This window comes from Diplotaxodon limnothrissa, linkage group LG1 (genome assembly GCF_057381915.1).
Source record: "Diplotaxodon limnothrissa isolate DT_005_m linkage group LG1, D_limnothrissa_male_GT1.1, whole genome shotgun sequence".
NCBI lineage: Eukaryota > Metazoa > Chordata > Actinopteri > Cichliformes > Cichlidae > Diplotaxodon > Diplotaxodon limnothrissa.
In genome coordinates this window covers 28,571,632-28,593,614 of record NC_140596.1, presented here as the reverse complement: position 1 = coordinate 28,593,614, position 21,983 = coordinate 28,571,632, and the positions used below count along the sequence as shown (strand labels likewise).

Sequence of the window (21,983 nt, the reverse complement as noted above, 5' to 3'; positions counted from 1 at the left end):
ATTTATTTAATACACTATTTTTTCATAGTTTTTCATAACCTTTATGGTTCAAATCCTCACAACAGTTTGACACCTTTGTATAGAATAAAATATCCACAACCGGATTTATTTCTGCAACAGTCAGATTTTGTGTGTCATAAGAATTACACCATTGGCCTCGATGACACAGCCATCCAAGAAAAGTAGAAGGGACCATTTGAAATGCAGGGCACAGCTAAGAATAGAGGACATCACGCATCGGGTGGCTTTAGGATGATCTGTCATCATGGGGGCTCCCATCTGAGTTCTCGGTCTCCCCTTCAGAAATGGCTTGCATGGGGGCTGTGTAGAGGCGACTGCGTGTACTGTAGCGACTACTGTTGGCTACAGGGGGTATCCGAGAACGTCCTTGTCGAGATGCAGCTGACATAGGCAGGGTTTTCGATGCAAAACTCTCAGAGTTGGCTCTGGGAAAAAGACCTGGTATCTGGATTGGGTCGAGGCCAGAAATGGGGCTCTCCTGGAGCGTAGAGGGTGGCTCCTCTCCCTGTCTAATGGGCCCTTCCTGGACAGACTCCCCTGGTGTTTTAGGGGTAATAGGGCTTTTCAGAATCTCTGTAGCTGACATGCGATAGCTGGAATCAGTTCTGCTTCCCTTTTTTAACAACAAGAGTTTAAATTCCTCGTTCGACGTACTTGATTTCTTGGCGCTGCGATAGATTGGTACAGGGGCTCGTTGTGACCCAACAGCAGTGGCTAAGGTAGCTGGAATGTTGAGAGGAGGTGCTGGAGGGATAATGACGGTGGACACGTTGCTGGGGGTCACTGGTACTGGAGGGCAGAGACGAGACTTAGCATTTAAGTCGCCAGAATCTTTACGACCCAGGACCTTTCTCTTGGATCTAAATAAGGAAATCACAATACAGTCACAATTAAAGTAAAGACAAGGAATAAACAGAAAACATAAACATGTAGCAGAGTCAGTACAAAAAATAATCTAGAAAATAGATATATTACAAACACTGCATAGACATTGTAATTAAGTATATTGACCAGTACCTGTGTATCATGGCAAACAGGTCCTCAGTTGTCCGGGTCTTATTGGGTGACGTGAGAATGATGTCATCATCCACTTTGGTGTCATCCATCAGAGGGGAGAGCGAATTATCACTGGGTGTGGAATCTGTAGCACACAACATCCCTAACACATGTCATCTGGCTGTCTGATCACTTAGTATACAGTTGATGAAATAGCCATCCCTTAAACTGCCTTTTTTTTTTTTAGAATTTTAATGTTGTTTTGTGATACAACAGCTTAATATTAATAAACATCATGGCATTTTGTGAGATTTTCTTTATTTTTTACAAAATAATACCCTACTTCTTCTGGAAGTGGTATTTTGCTTAGAAACATACCTTTACTGAAGTAATCCTCAGTGTCAGGAGTCGTGGAGTCATCTTTGCTTTCCTGTGGCTGTTGTTGCTGGGCACTTCTGGTAGCACCTGATGTCACTTCCTCCTCTTCTTCCTGTTCTTCGTGTCCTCTATTTCTTGGGTCACTGATTAGGTAAGAATGCAATGTCTCCATTGTGGTACCAGGCACTTTGATTGGACTAGCCCAGGGCCCTGAGTCTGAGTGGGATCCCCCAGCAAACTCATATGCTGGGGGTGGAGGATGATCTGATCGCATACCTCCTCTGGGACATACAGGTCTAGGGGGTTCTTTCACGTGCTCTTCCTCTTCCTCCTCTTCATCTTCATCATCATCATCATCCTGGGAGAAGGAGCGTTCTCCTAAAACCCTAAACTCAGGATGTGCACGAGATGAGTGGGTGAGCCCTCTGAACTCTCTATGAGAATGGATATGTGTGTGTAGATCCACAGGAGATGGATGGGGAGCACGTGGGACAGGTCGATGCACAGGTGAGCTGTCCTCAGAGAGGTCTGATGATGGGTCCATTCGGGTTCGGAAGGCAGTCATAGCCCAGAAAGTTCCAGGTCCATAGCGGTCCTGTCTAAGTAGCAGGCTTTCATAAGATGGAGGCCCATCAGGATGACGGCCAGGAGGTGTTGGTTGTGCATGCTCAGGGGAGGAGGTGTGCTCGTGACCTGGTGGTCTAGGAGGAGGTCTGCGAGGAGGGAGAGGCCTAGTGTTAGGAGGTGGCGGAGCCAGAGTAGAAGCACTAGGAGGACATTTGGGTCTTGTAGCAGTTTCTGTTACACTTGGTGTTTCCTGGTCTGTAGTGTAAGTAATTTGTGGATCTGCAGATTGGCTAACAGAATGAAGCTGCACTGATCGAAGAGCAGACAGTGTTATCGCTGACAGATTTGAACTAGGAATTGTTAATGTAGAGTTTGAACTTGGTGGTGGGTTGGTATTTGATGCTTCAGGAGCCAACAACTTTGTGCCAGTGGCTAAAACATTTGCAGCTCTGTGTTTGCTATGGTGCAATGTGTGCATGTGGTAAGTCCGGTGGGATAACGTGTGTCTGACATAGCCACCATGAAGGATACTGAGATCCAGCTGAGAAGGTGGAGGTGGAAAGTCTGGGTCTCTCTTATAGCAAGAGGAAATGGAAGCTCCATCTCTGGGGAAATGCTGCAGGGAAGCGAGAGAAGACTTCCTCTCTGGCACTTTGGGCTTCCTCTTGCCAGTTGAAGGAGACAATGGTCCTGGGAAAAATGCTGCCGAAGATGTGGGCAGGGTTGATGTAGGTGTTTCTGATTGGCTGGAATAACCACTTGATGGTGAAGCCAGACCAGCCAGTTTCTCAGGAGACCCTAGTTTGAAGTCTTCAGGTGGGAGTGGTGAACTAGTTGCCACGGTGTCTGAAGCCTGGGTAGGGGCCTGGGTTTGGGTTTCTGTGGAAGAGGAAGAGCTGTCTGGTGACTTGATACACTCCATGACAGTAGTGCCTGTGGCGGTGCTTGAGTTGGACATGGATGTGTACTCACCATTGTTGGACTTCAGTTCACTGTTATGAAGCCAAAGGTCTGCATAGTCAGATTGCACAGCACCTTCATCTTTAAATGAGTGTGTATCTGCAGAGCTGAAAGACATGGGCTCTACTATGTCCACGGTTTCCCCCAGTCCCATTCCCCATGTTCCCAAAGGCTCTGCCACTAAACAGGATGTCTGTAATGGTTCTGGAGCAACTCCAAGCTCTAGGTCCAGTTCCAGCTTCATATCTGTGGAAGACAAAGTAAGCTCCTGCTCAATAACCATCTTTGGTTGATCCTGATCTGCCTGTGTGTCCGTTCCGACATCAACACTACCACTGGGTTCCTTTAGTGAGGAGGTTCGTTTGGGTGGTGGAGGTTTGACTTTCGGTTTCCTTAATGAACGAGATGTCCTCCCCAGGGTTAGAGTGCCTGCTCTGAAGTCAGCTGAGGGCTCAGGGTAAACTCCATGTGATAGTGGTGCTGCCACAGTGTTGGACTGACCACAGTCAGGCCCTTGGTCTGCATAGTTATACATGTATCCTCTATAACTCTGATTACACTCTCTGATATGCACAGAGGAGGAATAGAAACCTTCTGTATCAGATGGGTAATGAGAGCCAGGCTCTGTTTCAGTGTTGCTCGTTTTGTCACTGAAGCCAGCTTGGTCTTCAAGGCTATGTTTAGAGCTGTACTCTTGGGTTACCCCATGGCTCTGGCTCAGGTTTTGGGTCTGGTCAGGGTCTTGATCTTGGTCAGTCTGATCTTGGTCTGGAGGGTATGTCCACTCTCCTTCACTGGCTGTACTGACCCCTGCATCATCCAGCTGGTCTGTGGCTGAGGATGTGAATGAGCTTGATCTGTGACCCTGGCCTTGGGGTCTGAGGTCAGAGTGATATGAGGGATCGAGGGAGAATCCCTCATCAATAGCATTGGGCACGGTGTTGAGTGACAGCTCTGAATCACAGTGGGATGAGCCTGTCAAGGGTGGAGAAGAGGGTGGCGGGATGGTTTCAGATGTTTGTGAGGGGCAGGTAGAACTAGAACCACTCCAGTTCCCGCTGGATGACTGGTGGTCTTCTTTGTGATCCACATGGCTGCCTAAGACTCCTGTTGTAGACACTGAATGAATAGGGCTACTAAACGTATCTGAGCTTGACGAGATCTCGCAGCTGCCCATGTCAGCCTTGCGTGGTAACCGTGAACGACCCCTCTCCATCCAGCTATGCTCTGGGCTTCCACCTCCTCCACCTCCTCTGTCTCTCTCCCCAGTTCTCTGCAGCCTTTTTAGGCTTCCAAGCTGTAGCGGCTCTGGAGCTGCTTGGTCATCTGTGCTCTCCTCTTCATCCTTCATCATCATCATCTTCATTCTTGGACTGGGGCCAGCTGGAATAAAGTCCTCTGCTTCGTAAGGTGACAATTCTTCATCCTCATCATCATCGTCATAATTGTCATCGTCATCCTCATCACTATCCATCAGACGTCCACCCTCTCGTGGAAGGCTACGGGAGCGCAATCGCCCACCATGGGATGTGGCTGTGGTGTATGTTGAGTCTGATTGGTCACCAAGAGAAGAAATATTTCCTGTTGAATGGGACAAAGAGGCAGGAATTCCCTGATGGCCTCGCTGAGCTCTAATACGCCTTCTGGAGGGAGCAGCTGTACCTGAAAATGAAAAAACAGAAAAGAGAGAGGGGAACAGATGGAGATATTTCTTAATGCATGTGGCCTGTAGATTGTAACTGCAAAAAAGAATTAATTATAATTCCAGATCAATTAATCAAGTTTAGGGATGAAAGTAGATAAGCAGCTTCGAGATAATTTTCATGCAATGGGATCTAGAGGGTCTTTGAAAACAGAGTAGATTAATCAAGGAGGAACCGTGCTGTAATGTGTGGTAAAAGTGCTCACCCTAAAGAACCTCCTCCAGTATCAGAAACTTACATGCTATAAGAAAATCATCTGTCTGGCAGCCAGAGTCACGAGTGTGATGGAGGCGACCACTGACTGAGAGTTCTTCCTGACAGAGCGAGAGTTGATGTGGATTGGCATGGATAATCACTGTGCGCTCTCTTGCCACAGGTGATTCATCGGAATCTGAAAGCAAAGAATCAAAGTGTCTTTACTTTCGGAAATATCCTGCGCTAACTTTTTCATCTGAGTTTTTCTTCAGAATGTGATATCCACAAACAACCCCGCAGGAAGACGAACCCTTAAATAAACAACAACTTTGTTTTTTAATATCCTTTTGGCTCGCATCTTTAAACTTTACACATAATTGTGAAGTTTTTTAACTCATGATCAAAATAATTCACATTTAAGCCTCTTTAAAAATGGAGAACCAAATTAGCTGTTTGCAAAAAATACATGTCATCTTTTTTATTGCCAAAAGTACAAAAATACATAGTATAGTAAAATACTATGTGAGAAGGATTTTATTATAACATACCCATATCGTGCTGTACTCTTTTGGGTATTCCTGTTATGGTTTTCCTCCTCCTTAGCTTCCTTCTCCTCTGAAGAACTGACTGAGAATGGACTAGAGAGCATCGAGCACTTGCTTCCCTGTCAAACCCAACTCCTGTAATAACAACAATGTATATATAAAATGTTGTTTAATAATCTTTTTAAAGAAACTATCTGGTATGATCCCAGGTTCGGGAATATCTAGATGAGAAAGTCTCTGTTTGGGTCCTGACAAAGGCCAGTAAAAGTCATCATCATCGTGCTATAATGATTTTAGCGTAGGCTGTATGTTTGTTCCTGAAGTCCTCCAAGATGACTGGTTCAATCTTGATTAAACTTACCCTATAAACTGCCTAGGGTACCAAGATTCACAACATCTATATGGCAATTGATTAGAATATTTACTTCAAATAAAATGCACTGTTTCTTTTTCTGTGTATGTGTATATAGAAACTGCACAATCGAGGCCAGTTACACCTTTTCTATGCATGTAAATAGAATCTAACATTTGCACGTTCATATGCTCCTTACACCTGTGTTTTAATAGTCACCGTAGAGTTTAAGCCATAAGAATTGTCAAGTTTTTATTTTCTATCCGGTACGATTCTATACCATTAACTATGGGTGAGCGATGGTCACAACAGATTGCAGAGTAAGGGGAATCTTTCCAGACATGTGCATGGTATGGCCAAAGAACCGTGATAGTTGTAAAAGGCCGCAAGTAGTTGCTGCAAACAGCAGGTTTGGCTGTTCTTTTCTTTGAGGCAATATATTTCTTTGCCACTTCAGTTGCATCTTAATTTCTGTGCTTACAATTAAAAGTTCCTATTATTGCTATTAATGTGCGGTTTAAAGCGTTTGACCTATTGCAAATGGTAAAAGTACTGCCCTTTCCTCTTTTAGTGACTGTTCAAACGTGTACTTTAAAACAGTGTTGAAATTCATATTTACTAGTAACTATGTAGTTTGTATGTAGTTCTTAAATAGAGTTTAAGCTATTAAAGCTTATGATCCCAACATTTACAAATAACAGAACAGATATGTTTAACAGTAACAGCCCATGAATGAGCTGTAGCACATACCGAATAAGGCCTGTGCATTATATGTTTCAGATTATCAACTGATTTAAATGCTGTTTATTTTTCAACTTTATTTTCTCTTTCTTCTTTAACTTACCTGTGACATTGATCGGGATGATACAGGAAGAGATAGCATGAGAATCGCCAGATGACTTGTGATCTGATGGTGGGACGTTTTCCTTTGACCAGTTTGTCTGCTTATCCTGGGTTGAAGGTGCACTGGGGGCTGAGGCCTGGGCTCTGTTGCTTCCCAAGACCTCACCGCCTTCACCTTCCCCTGTAGAGGTAGCCTGTAAGAAACAGGCAGATATTGGCAGCATTAAATGTGCGTTAGGATTTAATTTGAGAAAGTTACAGATTAACAGTAACTACTTACATTGGTGAGGTGAATCTTTTTTTTTTTTTTTACAATTTTTCTAACAATATCATATACACTCATGGACACTTCATTAGGTACACTTTGTTCAAATGATGAATGACACAAATATCTATTCGGCCAATCACATGCCAGCAACTCAAGATATTTAGGTTTGTAGACATTGTCAAAATTACCCAACAGAGATGAAATTCAAGAATCAGAATGGGGAAGTGATTTTGAATGTGGTTTGGTTGTTGGTCACAGAAGTGTACCCATCTTCTGGTGGCTGCTTTGAGCATGATAACATATCATGTCACAAAGCGCCAATCATCTCAAACTGGCTTTTTGAACATGACAGTGAGTTCACTGTACTCAAATGACCTCCACAGTCATCAGATCTCATTCTAATAGATCACCTTTGGGATGTGGTGGTGGCACAGAAGATTTACATCCTGGATATGTAGCTGACAAATCTGTAGCAACTGTGAGTTTATCTTGTCAGACCAAAACCTCTGAACAATGTTTCCAGCACCATGTTGAATCTATGATATGAAGAATTGAGGGGAAAAGTGTCCAATCCAGTACTAGTAAGGCGTACGTAATGATGTGTCCAATGAATCTATGCAATAGCTAAGTCTAATTCAAAGTACTCCACACTGAAAGCTGTAGCTGAATGACTCAAACTACTAAACAAGTAATATGATAGGAAGATTAAAAAAACAAATCAAAACGAAAAAGCTTGGTACCTTTCTATTCCATGGAATGAAGATGCAACTTTCAATAGGGTGAAGTGAGTAAAAGCACTCAAACTAAGAACACAAAATATAACAAAAAATAAATTAATTAAGTCGATGAAGTGACATGTGAAATCCAAAAGATATAAAGTAATTCCACATAAAAAAGATTAAAGGAAAATCAAAAGGTGACAACTGAACAAGGCGGTGCACTCTTTTCAACCTTTTCTCCCCAACAGATATTTAATCGATGCTGCTACATGTTCCTGTTCTTCAACCCAAAACCCAGGAAATTTTTTTAACATATGTTATATAGTAACAATCCTGCATTTATCTCCTAACATAAAAGCTGTAAAAAAAAAGAAAAGAAAAAAAACGGTGTACAAATATTTGACATCAGATGTCAGGTATGTCACTCTGACACATCTTTCTTACCTTTCTTTGGATCGTCTGAACATCTGCTTCTCTTGGCCTCTCCTGTAGTAGAAAGAAACACGCACATAAAAGCAAGCATTTTTTTTACACACACAGGCAAATGTTGTAAAGTCTGTCAGGACTGAAAATGATCAATTTTTGGCCAAGTGTAAATGTTCTTTCTTACTTTTCTCTGTATGGTCTGGATTTCTGATTCTTTCACAGGCCTCTCCTTCAAGAGTTTTCAAAACAAGAAAGAGTAGAGCGAGTGTAATTAAAAACACACAACCTCTACACAAAAAAGTTCCAAAGCAATTAAAAAAATAGAAGTGGTATAAAAGATGTAGCATGATAACATGTAGTTCCAGACACACAGCCTTAACTGTGCACAAATGTGCATATAACATAAATTTCACATTAGCATGTGTCAATAGAAAAATCACAAACAAATTTCTGTTTTACCTTCCTGGGTTGATAGTCTAAGTCTCGCTCCCTTTCTGCTCTCTCTTGCTGCATGCAAAAGTTAGAATAAGATATTTTATCATTTTATTGGAAGACACGAAGTACAGATTTCATAAAAACCAACAAAAAGTTGTGCAAACAGCACCACACGACAATTTGAACCAGTTAAGGAAACACTTTAAGTTTATCTACGCAGCTTATTGTCACCTGTACACAGAATTCAAAGTAAGCAATTTTCTGATTTCATATCAATCAATCAATTTATTTATAAATATTTATGTTGGCGATCGTGGCTCAAGAGCTGGCAGTTCGTCTTCATAATCGGAAGGTTGCCGGTTCGAGCCCCGGCTCGGACAGTCTCGTTGTGCCCTTGGGCAAGACACTTCACCCGTTGCCTACTGGTGGTGGTCAGAGGGCCCGGTGGCACCAGTGTCCGGCAGCCTCGCCTCTGTCAGTGCGCCCCAGGGTGGCTGTGGCTACAATGTAGCTTGCCATCACCAGTGTGTGAATGACTGAATGTAGTGTAAAGCGCTTTGGGGTCCTTAGGGACTAGTAAAGCGCTATACAAATACAGGCCATTTACGAGCACATTTAAAAACAACAAAGGTTGACCAAAGTGCTGTACATAGTTGTGATGACCCACTGCACCCTGCCTTCCTTTTGGCTCATGTGTGTCTTGTATGCAGGCACTGGAGAGGCAGAGTTCCCGTTTACAATCAGTGACACTGGCAACACCTGGGCCAGTGTGCCAGGACTCTATATAAAAAGCCTTTAGGGCATAGTTTTGGTTGGCTCTGAGACACCAGGTTGGACTTTGGCTGCGTTAGGTTTGGTGTTTTACTTTTGACACTATTAGATGCATCATCTTCCACTCATACATCCCTTCACACACTACTGATGGTACTGATTACACTTACCACTGTTTGTTTTTGACAGTAGGGTTTCTTTTCTGTTTTATTTATTTAAAAGAATAAAGCAGCTTGGAATACATTCCTAACCATGTCTGGATTTTCTTTTTGTTGTTGTCATGACTGTAAGGCCCGGTTCATGACAAAAAAGTAAAAAGTAGATCAAACACACACAAAGAACAAAACTCAGTCACAATTAAATTATGTGTTTTTAAACGGGTTTTCAAAAATGTCAAGTGATGAAGAGATCCTAGTTTCAAGAGGCAGATTGTTCCAAAGTTTGGGTGCAGCAATCGCAAAGGCCCGATCTCCTCTGGTTTTTAGCCTGCTTCTAGGGACAACTAGACTTATCAGCTGACCTGAGAGTTCTATTAGGAGTTTTTTTTAGTTCCCTTAAAAGCTATGTTTTCAAAATTGTCAAAACTGTTACTGATTTGACAAGTGGATCTGTTGCATCTGAGCTCCACACACAACATTCACAAATGCAAACATTATATTGGTTCAGAGCATGGAGTAGTTTCTCCTACTTGGAGCCACACGGCAGAATTGTTTTAAGACTGGTTTACACAACTATCATGGCCAAAATAACTCACAATGATAATTTTATCACGCTATAAAAATATGTGATTGCAGCAAAAATTATATCAATCTAATTAATCTCTAACTTTCTTTGTTGTGTGTTTGATTACTTGTGTTGCATAGGAATCGCAATCAAAATATGGGTGGAGGGAGGTGGAACTCTGACACTGTAAGTATATGAAAATATTATCTCCTTTTATTTTGTTTTACAGGAGTCAACAATAAGTGTTAAGGTGCAATATCAAAATACATGCATTTGACTGAAGAAGAATCTTGGAGATACTGATGCCAAATACCAAATTTTATCACAACTTTTGCTACAGATATTAACTGACCACTGATAAGATGCACAGTCCTAAACGAGGATTTATGAAGCAAGGGAAGTCCCTGGCGTAGTTGCTGTCATTTACGGTGAACCGCATCTTAACTCCACCCTGTTTGTTAAACGTAACATACTCTTAGTTCATGTTACTCTCAGTGAGTCCTTACCGCTCTTGCCAGGCGACTCCTCTGTTGCCGCCGGATGGTGTGGGGCGAAGGGAAGGTGGGCATGGGGGGCGCCACTGAGATAGAGATGGTCACCCTGTTTCTCTCCCGACTCGTGGACCGCTGCCGCTGTTGTTCGTCTGTGAAAACCGAACACACGAGTACAAATTTCCAATCCATACTTTGTACATAATGCAACTTTGCCCCTGATTTTGCCTCTCTCACCTCGGTGCAGAGCTCTGAGACTGAGCTGAGCGTTTCTGTGCAGCTCCTCCAGACACGGCGGTCGGGTGCAAGGATGAAATACATTGTGCTGCTGGTGCCATGGAGCCTGATAGTGAACCGACAGCTTGCTCTCTATGTCGAGGTTTGACACCGCTAAGATGAGAGGAGAGAGACAGAATTAATTCTCTTAAATAGAATCTTTGATATGACTATCCATGTTTAAGTTTTAACTTGGGACTCTTGAATTTGCATGTACAGTCACAAACTAAAATATGGTTTCTACATCATAAATAAACAGGACGCGCAGAAATCAAAATTGTCTCCAAAAAAATTGAAGCAAAACAACAATTCTATGAATTGATGATGAGGAGAAGAAGGAAAAGCGATCAACATCATCGAGGACCATGTGAAGAAACAGGAGAGAGATGCACTAAATTCACAGAAAGACTATGACAAGCTCCCCAAGATGCTTGGAAAAACCTGCCCATAAAATACTTTAGCATAAAATTAGGAAAGCTGCTGTTGTGCTGAAGGCCAGCACAATAAATGTAGATATAATGTAGTCTTCATTCAATCAATATGACATTAATTCATAAATAACTTCACTTTTGGAATTTTAAATAGTTTTGAAGGCAATATCTATTTACTTTTAGAAGAAAGGGCTTTTGCAGAGTGCTTTGCGCACACACATACAAGTATACCCTTCGATCCATATTCTTAACTATTTGTTCAGTTCAGGGTCATTAGGAGGCTCGAGCCTATTCCAGCCCTCACAGGACTAACACAGACAAAAAGACGATCATTCACTCCCACCTTCACACCTTTGGCCAATTTAAAATCACCAGTTAACCTAACAAGTAAGTCTTTAGACATGCTTGCAGGGGGAAGCTGGCATGCCCGAAGAGATCCTACGCAGGCACAGGGAGAACATGCAGGCTCCACACTGAAAGACTTCAGCCAGAACCTTCTTCAAATCTGTTTACAGACAGAATTTGCCAGTCTCTAGTCTGTATGTCTTGTGGATGAAAACACGAGACAAAGCCCTGACACACCAGCAGGTGGCAGCTAAACCCACACCTTAAACTCTGAACATACCAACAGACCACTGTAAATTTTGCAGTCCTTCATGTATTTATTGCAACAAAGATTTCACCAAAGAAAAATTTCTCCCATCATAAATTATATATATATATATATATATATATATATATATATATATATATATATATATATATATATATATATATATATATATATATAATTTGTATATAATTCTCAAAGTTGATGTTCACACAAGAAGTGAAAGAATGACCGATACGGGCTGTTAAGCTCTTTAACTTATGCAATCAATTGTCTTATAACTCATAATTCAAAATGCACTTGCATCCTTGGAAGCCACACTGTATGTCAGTAGCCACGCAACCTTCCTTATATGTGCCTGCATCCAATTATAATCAGACAGCATTTGGCTCATGTAAACTACAAGGTTAAAAAACACAGAGTCCGTTCAGTGACATCAAGCAAACCATTACAAATTACAGTTACAGACAAAGTCACTTTTTTAGATTTCACATCTGTATAATTCATAAAGATAATGTTTTTGAAGATATAACAAGACTTCACACAGCTGAAGAAAAGAACTTGAACTTTTTTAAGAGAAACGAAAATATATTTTAGTTTCATTACAAGTAGGACAGACAAGCAAAATATATTGACCAAAGCTGGAAGAAAAGTTGAGTGTCTGTACATTGCTGACCACATTATGTCCATTAAATTGGTACATTGTTGCTGTTTAGTACAACCAGCATTTCTATATGAGTACTCATAAAGTGTGGTATGATCTTAATCAAGTCAGATTAAACTGAACAAACTGAAAGCATGAATGCTGACTTAAAGTCCCGTATCTTGCCAACTTTCTCTCTTTATCCATCATTGCTCTCTTTTTTACTCTACGTTTAAGTCTCTGTTTCCCCAAACTGTGACATTTGCAGATGCAGTGTCAGCAACTTGCAGAGGGGGAAGTATGAAAGAAAAAAGTAGAGTACAAAAGAGAGTAAATGCCTGAGAATATCAAACAAAATTTTGTGATAAATGCATGCAGACGGTAAAGAGAGATCTCAAAACGATTTGCTGAACAACTTCAATACCCCCCCCCCCCCCAAAAAAAAGTATTGATGAGAAACAGAGAAAACAAACAGATGAGAAAAAGATAGCATTTTATGTTGTATCAACTCTTAGATCAACAGTATCTAAGTTTAAAGGCAGAAAAATGTCAGTTTGTTTCAACTGGACAATTATTGTGTGTTCAGATGTTACAACCCCAAAATTGGCAACCCAGTTGCAATGCTGTAACACTGCAATTAACCAAACAGCAAATTGAAGCACCTATATGTCAAACAGCTGCTTTTATTACACTGACAGTGTTGGATGAACACAGTTTTGCCACATGCAGTTTCCTTTCTCTCGCCATGTTGGGTGTGCTGAATATCTGCAGGAGGTCTGGTGGCACTTATAACAGCTTGAGATCTTGGGCACACTCCAAAAACAAACAAACAAAAAAAAAAACTCTAAATATAAATAATCCTAGTAAATTAAAAATGAATTGAATTCAAATGAAAATCGAACAAACAGAGCTTATTAATCTAGAAATCATGAAACTTAACTCTTTGAAATACATGCTTTTAAATCTGATACTGGCAACATGTTTCATTCAAGTCATGTTTACCTCAGTGTTGCATCATTTTTTTAACAGCACTCTGTTTCAGAGCTGCTTTACCGTAGTTGAAAAAGATCTTTTCTTTCTTCCCAGTTTTGCTTGATGTAAACTTCAGATGTTTAACTTCAGCATAAATTATTCCCACTTCTGATAGATTTGATCAAAGATTTGGCAATAGTATTCGTAATCTGTGAAACAAAAGGGATGGAAAGAGGATGCCATGCCTATCTGGGATGCTCTTTTTAGACTCAGTCATGTTATTAATAGAGCTTTATTAATGAACTAGTTGTGAGATGTCTCACCAGGTGTTTTTTTTAAGAACTGCAAAACTGTTTGTTGCCTTTATATCACTGTTTCATTTAAGAGTTTTTACCAGCAAATTCAACATATCTGTCAAAAATAATCAACATTTTTTAAGTTGTTTTTTGTGCTACTTTTGATTCAATATGTGCTAAATGATCTAAAAATGTGTTTTTATTACCATTTTACACAGTGTCACAACTATACTTGTATCAAGGTTGTATGAAGCAGGACTACAACCAGACATAATCATCTGTGACAACTACACATGTCCCAGATTTAGCATTAACTTTTCTATTACTGGTCCAGCTATATTTATATATATATATATATATATATATATATATATATATACAGATTTTGTATCTCTCTCTTTTTTTTTAATCTCTTTCAATCTCTCTTGTGCAGATGTGAGTGAATGTAAGTCATTAGTAGAATGTATTAGGGTGTATCTGGGTCAGGCAGTATACACCCTAGGCAGTAGCTGCAGAATCTTGTCATAGTAGACAGCTGTTATATAAGAAACACAAGCCAGCCAGTTCTGCTTAGGAAAATTGCACTGTGAGCGTATGGCAACTCAAACGGTGCAACATCTCATATTTTCTGAGATTCTGGTTTTGTATCTCCTCCTGGTCCACTGTGGCCTTTTTCTGTGGAATCTGCATGGTCTCCTTGTGTCTCTGTGGGTAACTGGTGATTCTGAGCCGGCTGAGAATGTGAGGTAGATAATATGCTCATGCATGGAATAGTGTACTATATTAAAGTATTTTGAGTGGTCAGTGTAAGTACAAATGACTATAAAGATGTAAATGGTGTGAATCGTCAGACACCCCACGATATGATATTATCACAATACTTCACTCAGGATCTTTGCTGGGTGTAACACGCTACTGTGATTACATGATATTTTTCAGTAGCACAGTAATGTAAAGAGTTACTGTATTTACATTACAGTTACAATTACAAGCTACGATCAGCTGATTTTATTTCATGTGTGGAAAGAGAAAAATGGCACAGTGGTACAGCAATAGAGCTTTTGAGGAGTGGAGATACGGAAATTACTTTAATTTTTATTGCACAATAGGATGAGAGTGTGATGGTAAAGTTGAAGTGGCATCCAGCTACATTATGCTGCTCATACAACTTTAGCCCTTTGCAAGCAGCTGCACAGACAGCATGCTAACACAAAGCTAGCAAAGAATCCAGAGTGACTTTATCGCTGTGTTTGCTGTCTCCTGCCCAGCAGCCAGACCCTGATCTTCACCAGGTAGCAAAGGGAGTGATTTCTATTATTGAAGGCTCTCTGCCTTACAGTATAAAGTGCCTTGAGTTGAACGTTGTTGTGATTTTGCGCTGTATGTAAATAAAGTGGAATTGAATTGAATGAGAACTCAGACTTGTAGTCTCTTTCTACCTTTTCATGTTTCTAAAGTAGAATCACTGTGGCGATTGCTTTAAAGTCTCTTTGGGCTGCTTTTCATCTTTGCTTTGTGTTGCCGGCTGTGTTTTCATGTGCAAATACTAAAGAAAGATCCTACGTGTGTCACCATTAGGGTAGGGATTTGTGTTGGTGTGTGGGACTGTAGCCTATAGGTTTATATTGTTAACTGGTAATGATGTAATAATTTCAGGTAATTTTATAGAGTAATGATACAATAATAAGTAGTGTAATGAATCACTTTCTGCGGTGAGTAACCAAGTAACATACTGCTTAACTTAAATGTATTACTTAAATAACGAGTATTGTATAATACATTATTTTTCTTGAGTCTTTACCCCAGTACTGCTCCCGATACAATATTATTGCAATTAATTAATATTAACATTTTGCGATTTTCTATATGAGTATTGCATCATCATTTATTGCAATTTATCAAACTTTTTTTAATCAAAGTTTTTTTGGGAAAATGATGTCCTTCAATTTAAACTTTCCATATCTCTTTGTCACTAAAAGGTTCCGTAAATGTTGTCATAAGACTGCCACCAGTCTGCGATTGAATGGGATCAAGTTTGCAGTTAAATTAAATCAGCTTCTGATAATACAGCAAATATCAGTGATTAATCATCAAAAATCACACATCTGTTGCTGTCTACATAGACAAAAATTCACATTTAATTTTAACATTTACTCAAAGCAACCTCCCTGTTCCCTCAAGTTGCGCTCATTTTACAAATACTTAGTCAACATGTTGGCAGTCTGTCTACATTTATAAATGAGGTACCAATTATTTGCCAACCTTTGCCAATCTCTCTGAGAGATTGGCAAGATGGGCCCTTTTGTTTGTAGTATTCCTGGAATATTTTAATTTATTAGAATAAAATATCAATATTTTGTGTGACTGTATCAATACAATATTGCCAGACAAAATATACTTATATATGCTGTATCAATTTTTTTCCAACCCCTATAAAATGGCAGTATAATCGTTTGCTGTACAAGGCTTATTGTTATAAAAACTAATTAATTGAATCAGTTAATCTTTAGGTTGACTTATTGATTAATGTCTATTAATCTAAACAATATACAATGGCATACAATATATATTTTTAAACTTGTGACCAACAGTACAAAACTCAATCAACTAAACGTTTATACAAAGTGGCAACTTAGATTCCAACATGGAAGTGCTTAAAAGCCAGTCCCTTTGACTTCTATGCCAAAAAATTCATGGCAGAAATAAACATGTTTATACCTTGGCACAAAAAAATTGCTTTTATCTCTTCCTGGTTCTCTAATCGCTAGTTTCCCTGATCTTGACAACTGAAAAGGACTTAATTCTTTTCTTTTCTAACCACATGCATAGATTTTCTTCCATTTATCCCACAAGGAGAACATGCAAACTCTATGTAGGAAGTCCCCAACCAGTTGATGGATTTGAATCCAGGGCCTTCTTGCTGTAAAACAACAGTACTACCACTGCATCACTATGTGACAAAATGCTTGGTAGACAATACAGGTTTATAAAATCAAGCATGCAGACCGCTTCTACAAACACGAGTAAAAGAATGAATCACTTTCAGGAACTTAGTGAATTCCAGCGTAGTACCGTGAAACAATGCCACCTGTGCAATAAGTCCAGTTGTGAAATTTCCTCACTATTAAATATTCCACAGTCAGCTGTTAATAGTATATAACAAAGTGGAAGCGTTTGCGAGTGACAGCAAATGAGCCACAAAGTGGTTGGCCACGTAAAATCGCAGCGCATGGTCAGCAGATGCTGAGGTGCATAGCGCATCGAAATTGCCAACTTTCTGCAGAGTCAGTTGCTGCAGACTTCCAAACCTTATGTGACCTTCATATTAGCTCAAGAATAGTGCATAAAGAGTTTCATGGAATGGGTTTCCATGTTCGAGCAGTTGCATCCAAGCCTTACATCACATTATATGAAAGTGCAATGGAAAGCATTGTAAAGCACGCCGCCACTGGACTCTAGAGCACTGGAGGAACGAATCACACTTCTCCATCTGGCAATCCGATGGACGAGTCTCGGTTTGGCAGTTGCCAGGAGAACAGTACTTGTCTGAATGTATTGTGTCAAGTGTAAAGTTTGATGGAGGGGGAATTATGGTGTGGGTTTCTCTTTCAGGAGTTGGGGTGGGTCCTTTAGTTCCAGAAGAAATGGAACTCTTAATGCTTCAGAATACCAAGACATGTTGGACAATTTCATGCTCCAAACTTTATGGGAACATTCTGGGGACGGCCCCTTCCTGTTCCAACATGACTGTGCAACATAGACTTTGCACAAAGCAAAGTCCATAAAGACATGGATGAATAAGTTTGGTGTGGAAGAACTTGACTGGCATGCACAGAGCCCTGATCTCAAACTGATAGAACACCTTTGGGATGAATTAGAGTGGAGACTGCAAGCCAGGCCTTCTCATCCAACATCAGTGTCTGAAAGAATGGTCAAGAATTCCCTTAAGCTCACTCCTAAAACTTTTGAATTAACCTTCCTAGAAGAGTTGCAGCTGATATAGCTGCAAAGGTTGGGCCGACATCCTATTAAACCCTTTGAATTAAGAATGGGATGTCACTCAAATTTATATGAATTTGAAGGCAGATAAATTAATTTGCGAATACAGTATACACAAAGGTTTAAAGTTATGCATTATTAACACTAAATGGATATCTGTGTTTGAGCACTCTATATATACAGCCTAATACACCACTCCCTCCCAAAAATATGGATACGGCAATATTCTACATTGATTCTACAAATGATATAAAATCAACACAGGAGAATGGTCCTGTCCTAATAAAAATCCAATGAATATTTTAGACAATCAAAATAAGGACTAAACAGGAAGAAAGAAGTTTAAGATACACTTGACGTTGGAGACAGTACCTCTGGATCGCACAGGGACGCACCCTAGACCAAGACAAGCCAAAGCCATAGTCAGCAGCTGTATAGTTCCTCTTTTTCTTTTCTCCCTCTGTGTCTTCGTCTGTTGGTCCTCCTTTCTCTTTTAGACTCCTTATCATCTGTTTCTCAGTAATAACATCTTATTTAAAGCTACAGACCTTTATAAACCATTCCTGTGCAAGCCCAACATCTAACAACAACTAACAACATCTGCATACACAGACCTCTCCCTCCTCCTCCTCCTCATCATCACCCACCTGCCTGCTATCCCTGCTTTCTCCTCCCTTCAGCTGACCCAACATATCACTATAAAGGACTATTTCTTTCTTGTCCACAGAATATGTGGATGTTCCACTGCTTTACTGACAGCCTCATGACACTAACAAAGAGTGACAGGACTACACGTCTGTATGCCATCCCTGTTGTCCCTGTGATTCACCCCCATGTGCCTGTATCAGATGGTAGATTCCTGCCTGGGCATGGGCTGTCCCTGACCATAATCTCTTTATGATGCGGTAATATGTGGAAGGAGGCTTCAGCGTCAACGTATTAATGTATTAATCCACCACATGCTGGGAATATGTATGGCCGTGATCTAAAAGTCATGCTGTGCGGTTATAACATCTCTCATTGATGCAGTCAAATATTTGAAGAACTTTGCAACACTGAAGAAGAGGGGAAAAAATTGAGTCTACAGTTTGAAAAGCTGAGCTCAATGGTGGTTTTTTTTGTTGCTTTTTTTCAATAATGCAGTGTCCTCTTTAGAGAAACTTTGTCTTTGTCTGAACTGACTATCAGGGTCATGATCCCCATGTGGGTGTAAAATAAACAGCACGCACTCACAGAAAGAGAGAGTGTAAGCGCACCCCGCCTGGTAATCTGCTGTAATCTGGAGCTCTGACTTTGGAGAAGAGCTGGTGGAGCTGGCAGTCTGATCAAGGAGCTTTCAGCCTCCTGCCATGCCCGGGAGACACACCAGCAATATTTGAACACACATCTAAAGCCACCACGTGTCCCTGCACGCTTCCCCGCAGTGGTCAATATGCAGACAAAGAGAGCACATGGCTCCGAATATTAAATGTACAGACATTGCTCGTGGGTTGCCTCAGTTATTTACAGCACATTTCCTAAACAGGACTGCTGGGAAGTCCTTAATAGCTTGGCGTCCCTGGGGTTGTTTGTCAGGGGCTGTGGTACTGAGTGATCTATGAAACATCAGTGCAAGATCAGAGACCTTTCAACCACATATTAACTGCTTCGTAACCTGAGCTTCTCAGATAGGACCCTAATGGGTTGCTCTGCCTGAGAAGCTTAACCAAATCACTTTTATCAGTCTCATCTTTTAAGTCACATAAAACAAGCTTTTACAGACTTGTTTTAATGGAGGGATCACGCTCGGTATTTTTCTCTTGCATTTTCTTAGCTTGATGATTATGATTGTAACTCTGATACCATATAAATGACTACTTCTGTATATATTTTTGTCAAAAGATACACACTGTTTTTGAGACTGACTTGCTAATATAATGTATGATCAACAGCAGCAACGTCATGTTGCTAAAAGTTCTTTAAAGCTGAAATTTAAAATAAAACAGTAAGCACTACCGACCTTTCACTAATGTACTTGCTACCTTTAACCTCCTAAGACATGCATGTATTTTTAATTTCTCTTTGCTATTTGGGCTGATTGGGACCTGATGAATGTAAAAACAGATTATTTTTTTTACCAGATTTTTGTTTCTGAGAAAAGATCTATTCACATATGAGGACATTCATTTTAAATTTCGATAGAACAGTGGCAGTATAACATCCTCGTAAGTGGAAATCGGGCCCTTGTAGAGCAAAATTTTATATTTTGGTCTAGACAACCCAAAATGTGATGTCCACATGTGGACGCCAAGTCCTAGGAGGTTAAGAATAAACCACTTTGTATGTCATAATTCTTCCATGTCCAAAGTCATTTGCAAAGGCAAAAGTGCTGAACAGCTATGTTCGAAGAACCATCTTGCTCGGTAGACTTTTTAAGATCCTTTCACTGAATTTATAACAAAATAGTAAAGGTCGCTAGTTTAGAATTTATTGGACTTCACAAAATGCTTTGAAATTGAATTATGAGTCCCTGATAAGATTTCCAAAGCTAGATTTTAAAAAATTTTGATGGAATTGTAGTGTAATTTATCTCAATGCGCTGGCATATAATGTGACTTGCTTCCAGTGTGTATCTTCTCAAATCATTACATTTACTGCTGTTCTCTGCTTCTGTTCCTATTTCAAAAGCTGCACACCTGCGCCATTGTTCAGTCTCCCTCCTCCTCAATCCCTCTGTTCTTTCCCTCCTGCACAACATTCATGTTATCATAGCTACATGCCCATTTCTATAAGGCTGTGGGACTTGGCCGTAATGGCAAACAGAGATGAGGCAGAGCATCTGTCAATACAGGCGTAGGCTTATTTATAGCATCCACTAGGTCACAATGGGTCAGACGAGCCAGAGAAAATATCAACAATATAACAGCAGGTTAAATGTTCAAGGGATTATTTCCTGGCTCTGTACTTGCTGTTTGCTCAGTATTAACAGACACCAGTGGAAAGCTCCTGTGCTGCCCCTTAGTGGTACTGCATGAACACTACATAGAGTGAGAGCCAATGTTGTGTATTTGTAATTATGGTGAGTTTATTACTGGGGTGCGTTGTACAAACATTCACTTCATGCACAATTGTTATAAAGGCATAAAAAAGCTATATGTCATCAAAGGATTTCTATACCAGACGCCAAGTACGCTTTGTTTCTTAATGTTGGCAATTATCACATGGCAGTCTACACGGTGCCTCAGTAAATATATAAGTAAATACATGTTTTGTATTTTTTCTACCAAACACCTGACATGCTTAAAATGTTATCTGCATGTTTTTTATAAAGACCTTTATGAATAAAGATGGTCATTTTATAATATCAAAAGTATTGGCTGAGTCCTTTGTGCAGACTGGAGATAGGTGAACTTGTGTAAGAGACAGCAACTAGGAAAGGAAAGTGGTCTTTTTAACTGATGTTAGTCATTTAGAATAATTTGTATTCAGTGACTCTGTTTCAAGACTCTCTGAACTTCTCTTACAAATTGTGTCATCTGACTGTTTTTTTTTTTTAATTTACTGATGCTGTTTAGTATCCTAGTTTCATATTCCTGTCTTAATGCTGTCTGTTGTTCCATCTTCCATCACTGTGTCTAGTGATCCATGATACCTTAATGCATCCCTAACCAGACTAGGGACAAAAACGTTCGTTATAACTGTAAAAAACAATTGTAAAGCTTCACTTACAGGTAGTTTAATTTTAGGAGAAATTACCTGATGTGACATGAATAGAGAATTATCAAGAGAAAATTATGCATAGATAATTTGTTTTTGTTTTTTTGGCAAAGCAGGCAACTGCTTAACTTGAGAAAAGTTCTTATAAATGTTTAATAAAGTACCTGCACATTACCAAGTGGGAGACACACACTGTTAGCACCGTGTGTCATCAGGTACAAAGTCACATTTCTCTAAAAAGTGATCAAATACTGGAGATTCCTCAAGTAATAAGAAAACAATAAACACTTATGTTGGTGTGTATCTGCTGGATGAGTAACGGAATGACTTTTCCCCAAAGAATTAAAGTTAACTGTTAATGTAAAGGTAGATTTATATACTATAATGGTGTACTCATACCATCTGCTTTATACAGTAACCATAGTTAAGTGTGTCTTTGTTTCTCTCCAAAAATATCAGAGATCACCTCTGTATAGGCCAGCGGCAGGAGGGTGGGAATAAATGCCACTATCATACTGTAAGAACTGTGGCCGTATGTGTGTGTGATTTCATATTGTTCTCTGTGTGCTTGTCAGACACACTGCTGCCAACATTTCTCTCTCTGTGTGTGTGTGTGTGTGTGTGTGTGTGTGTGTGTGTGTGTGTGTGTGTGTGTGTGTGAGAGCGC

The 21,983-nt window shown here is 40.0% G+C and overlaps 1 protein-coding gene across 5 annotated transcripts in view; it reads right to left on the bottom strand.

The window, feature by feature from the left end:
- Positions 1-247: 247 nt before the first annotated feature.
- The window catches only part of nhsb (Nance-Horan syndrome b (congenital cataracts and dental anomalies)), a 53,870-nt gene continuing 32,134 nt past the window's right edge, over positions 248-21,983 (bottom strand). Inside the window, exons 2-13 of one of the 5 annotated variants that reach the window (XM_085356648.1) lie at positions 10,631-10,783; positions 10,409-10,545; positions 8,433-8,480; positions 8,158-8,202; positions 7,992-8,033; positions 7,569-7,631; positions 6,561-6,754; positions 5,369-5,520; positions 4,864-5,016; positions 1,396-4,584; positions 1,039-1,162; positions 248-881 (exon numbers count right to left, since the gene is read on the bottom strand). In XM_085356648.1, coding sequence (XP_085212774.1) covers positions 248-881; positions 1,039-1,162; positions 1,396-4,584; positions 4,864-5,016; positions 5,369-5,520; positions 6,561-6,754; positions 7,569-7,631; positions 7,992-8,033; positions 8,158-8,202; positions 8,433-8,480; positions 10,409-10,545; positions 10,631-10,783 — 4,934 coding nt within the window. Of the gene's footprint in view, positions 882-1,038; positions 1,181-1,395; positions 4,585-4,863; positions 5,017-5,368; positions 5,521-6,557; positions 6,755-7,568; positions 7,632-7,991; positions 8,041-8,157; positions 8,203-8,432; positions 8,515-10,403; positions 10,546-10,630; positions 10,784-21,983 lie in introns of all 5 variants that reach the window. The other 4 variants (XM_085356652.1, XM_085356660.1, XM_085356655.1 and 1 more) reach the window with 4 other exon arrangements.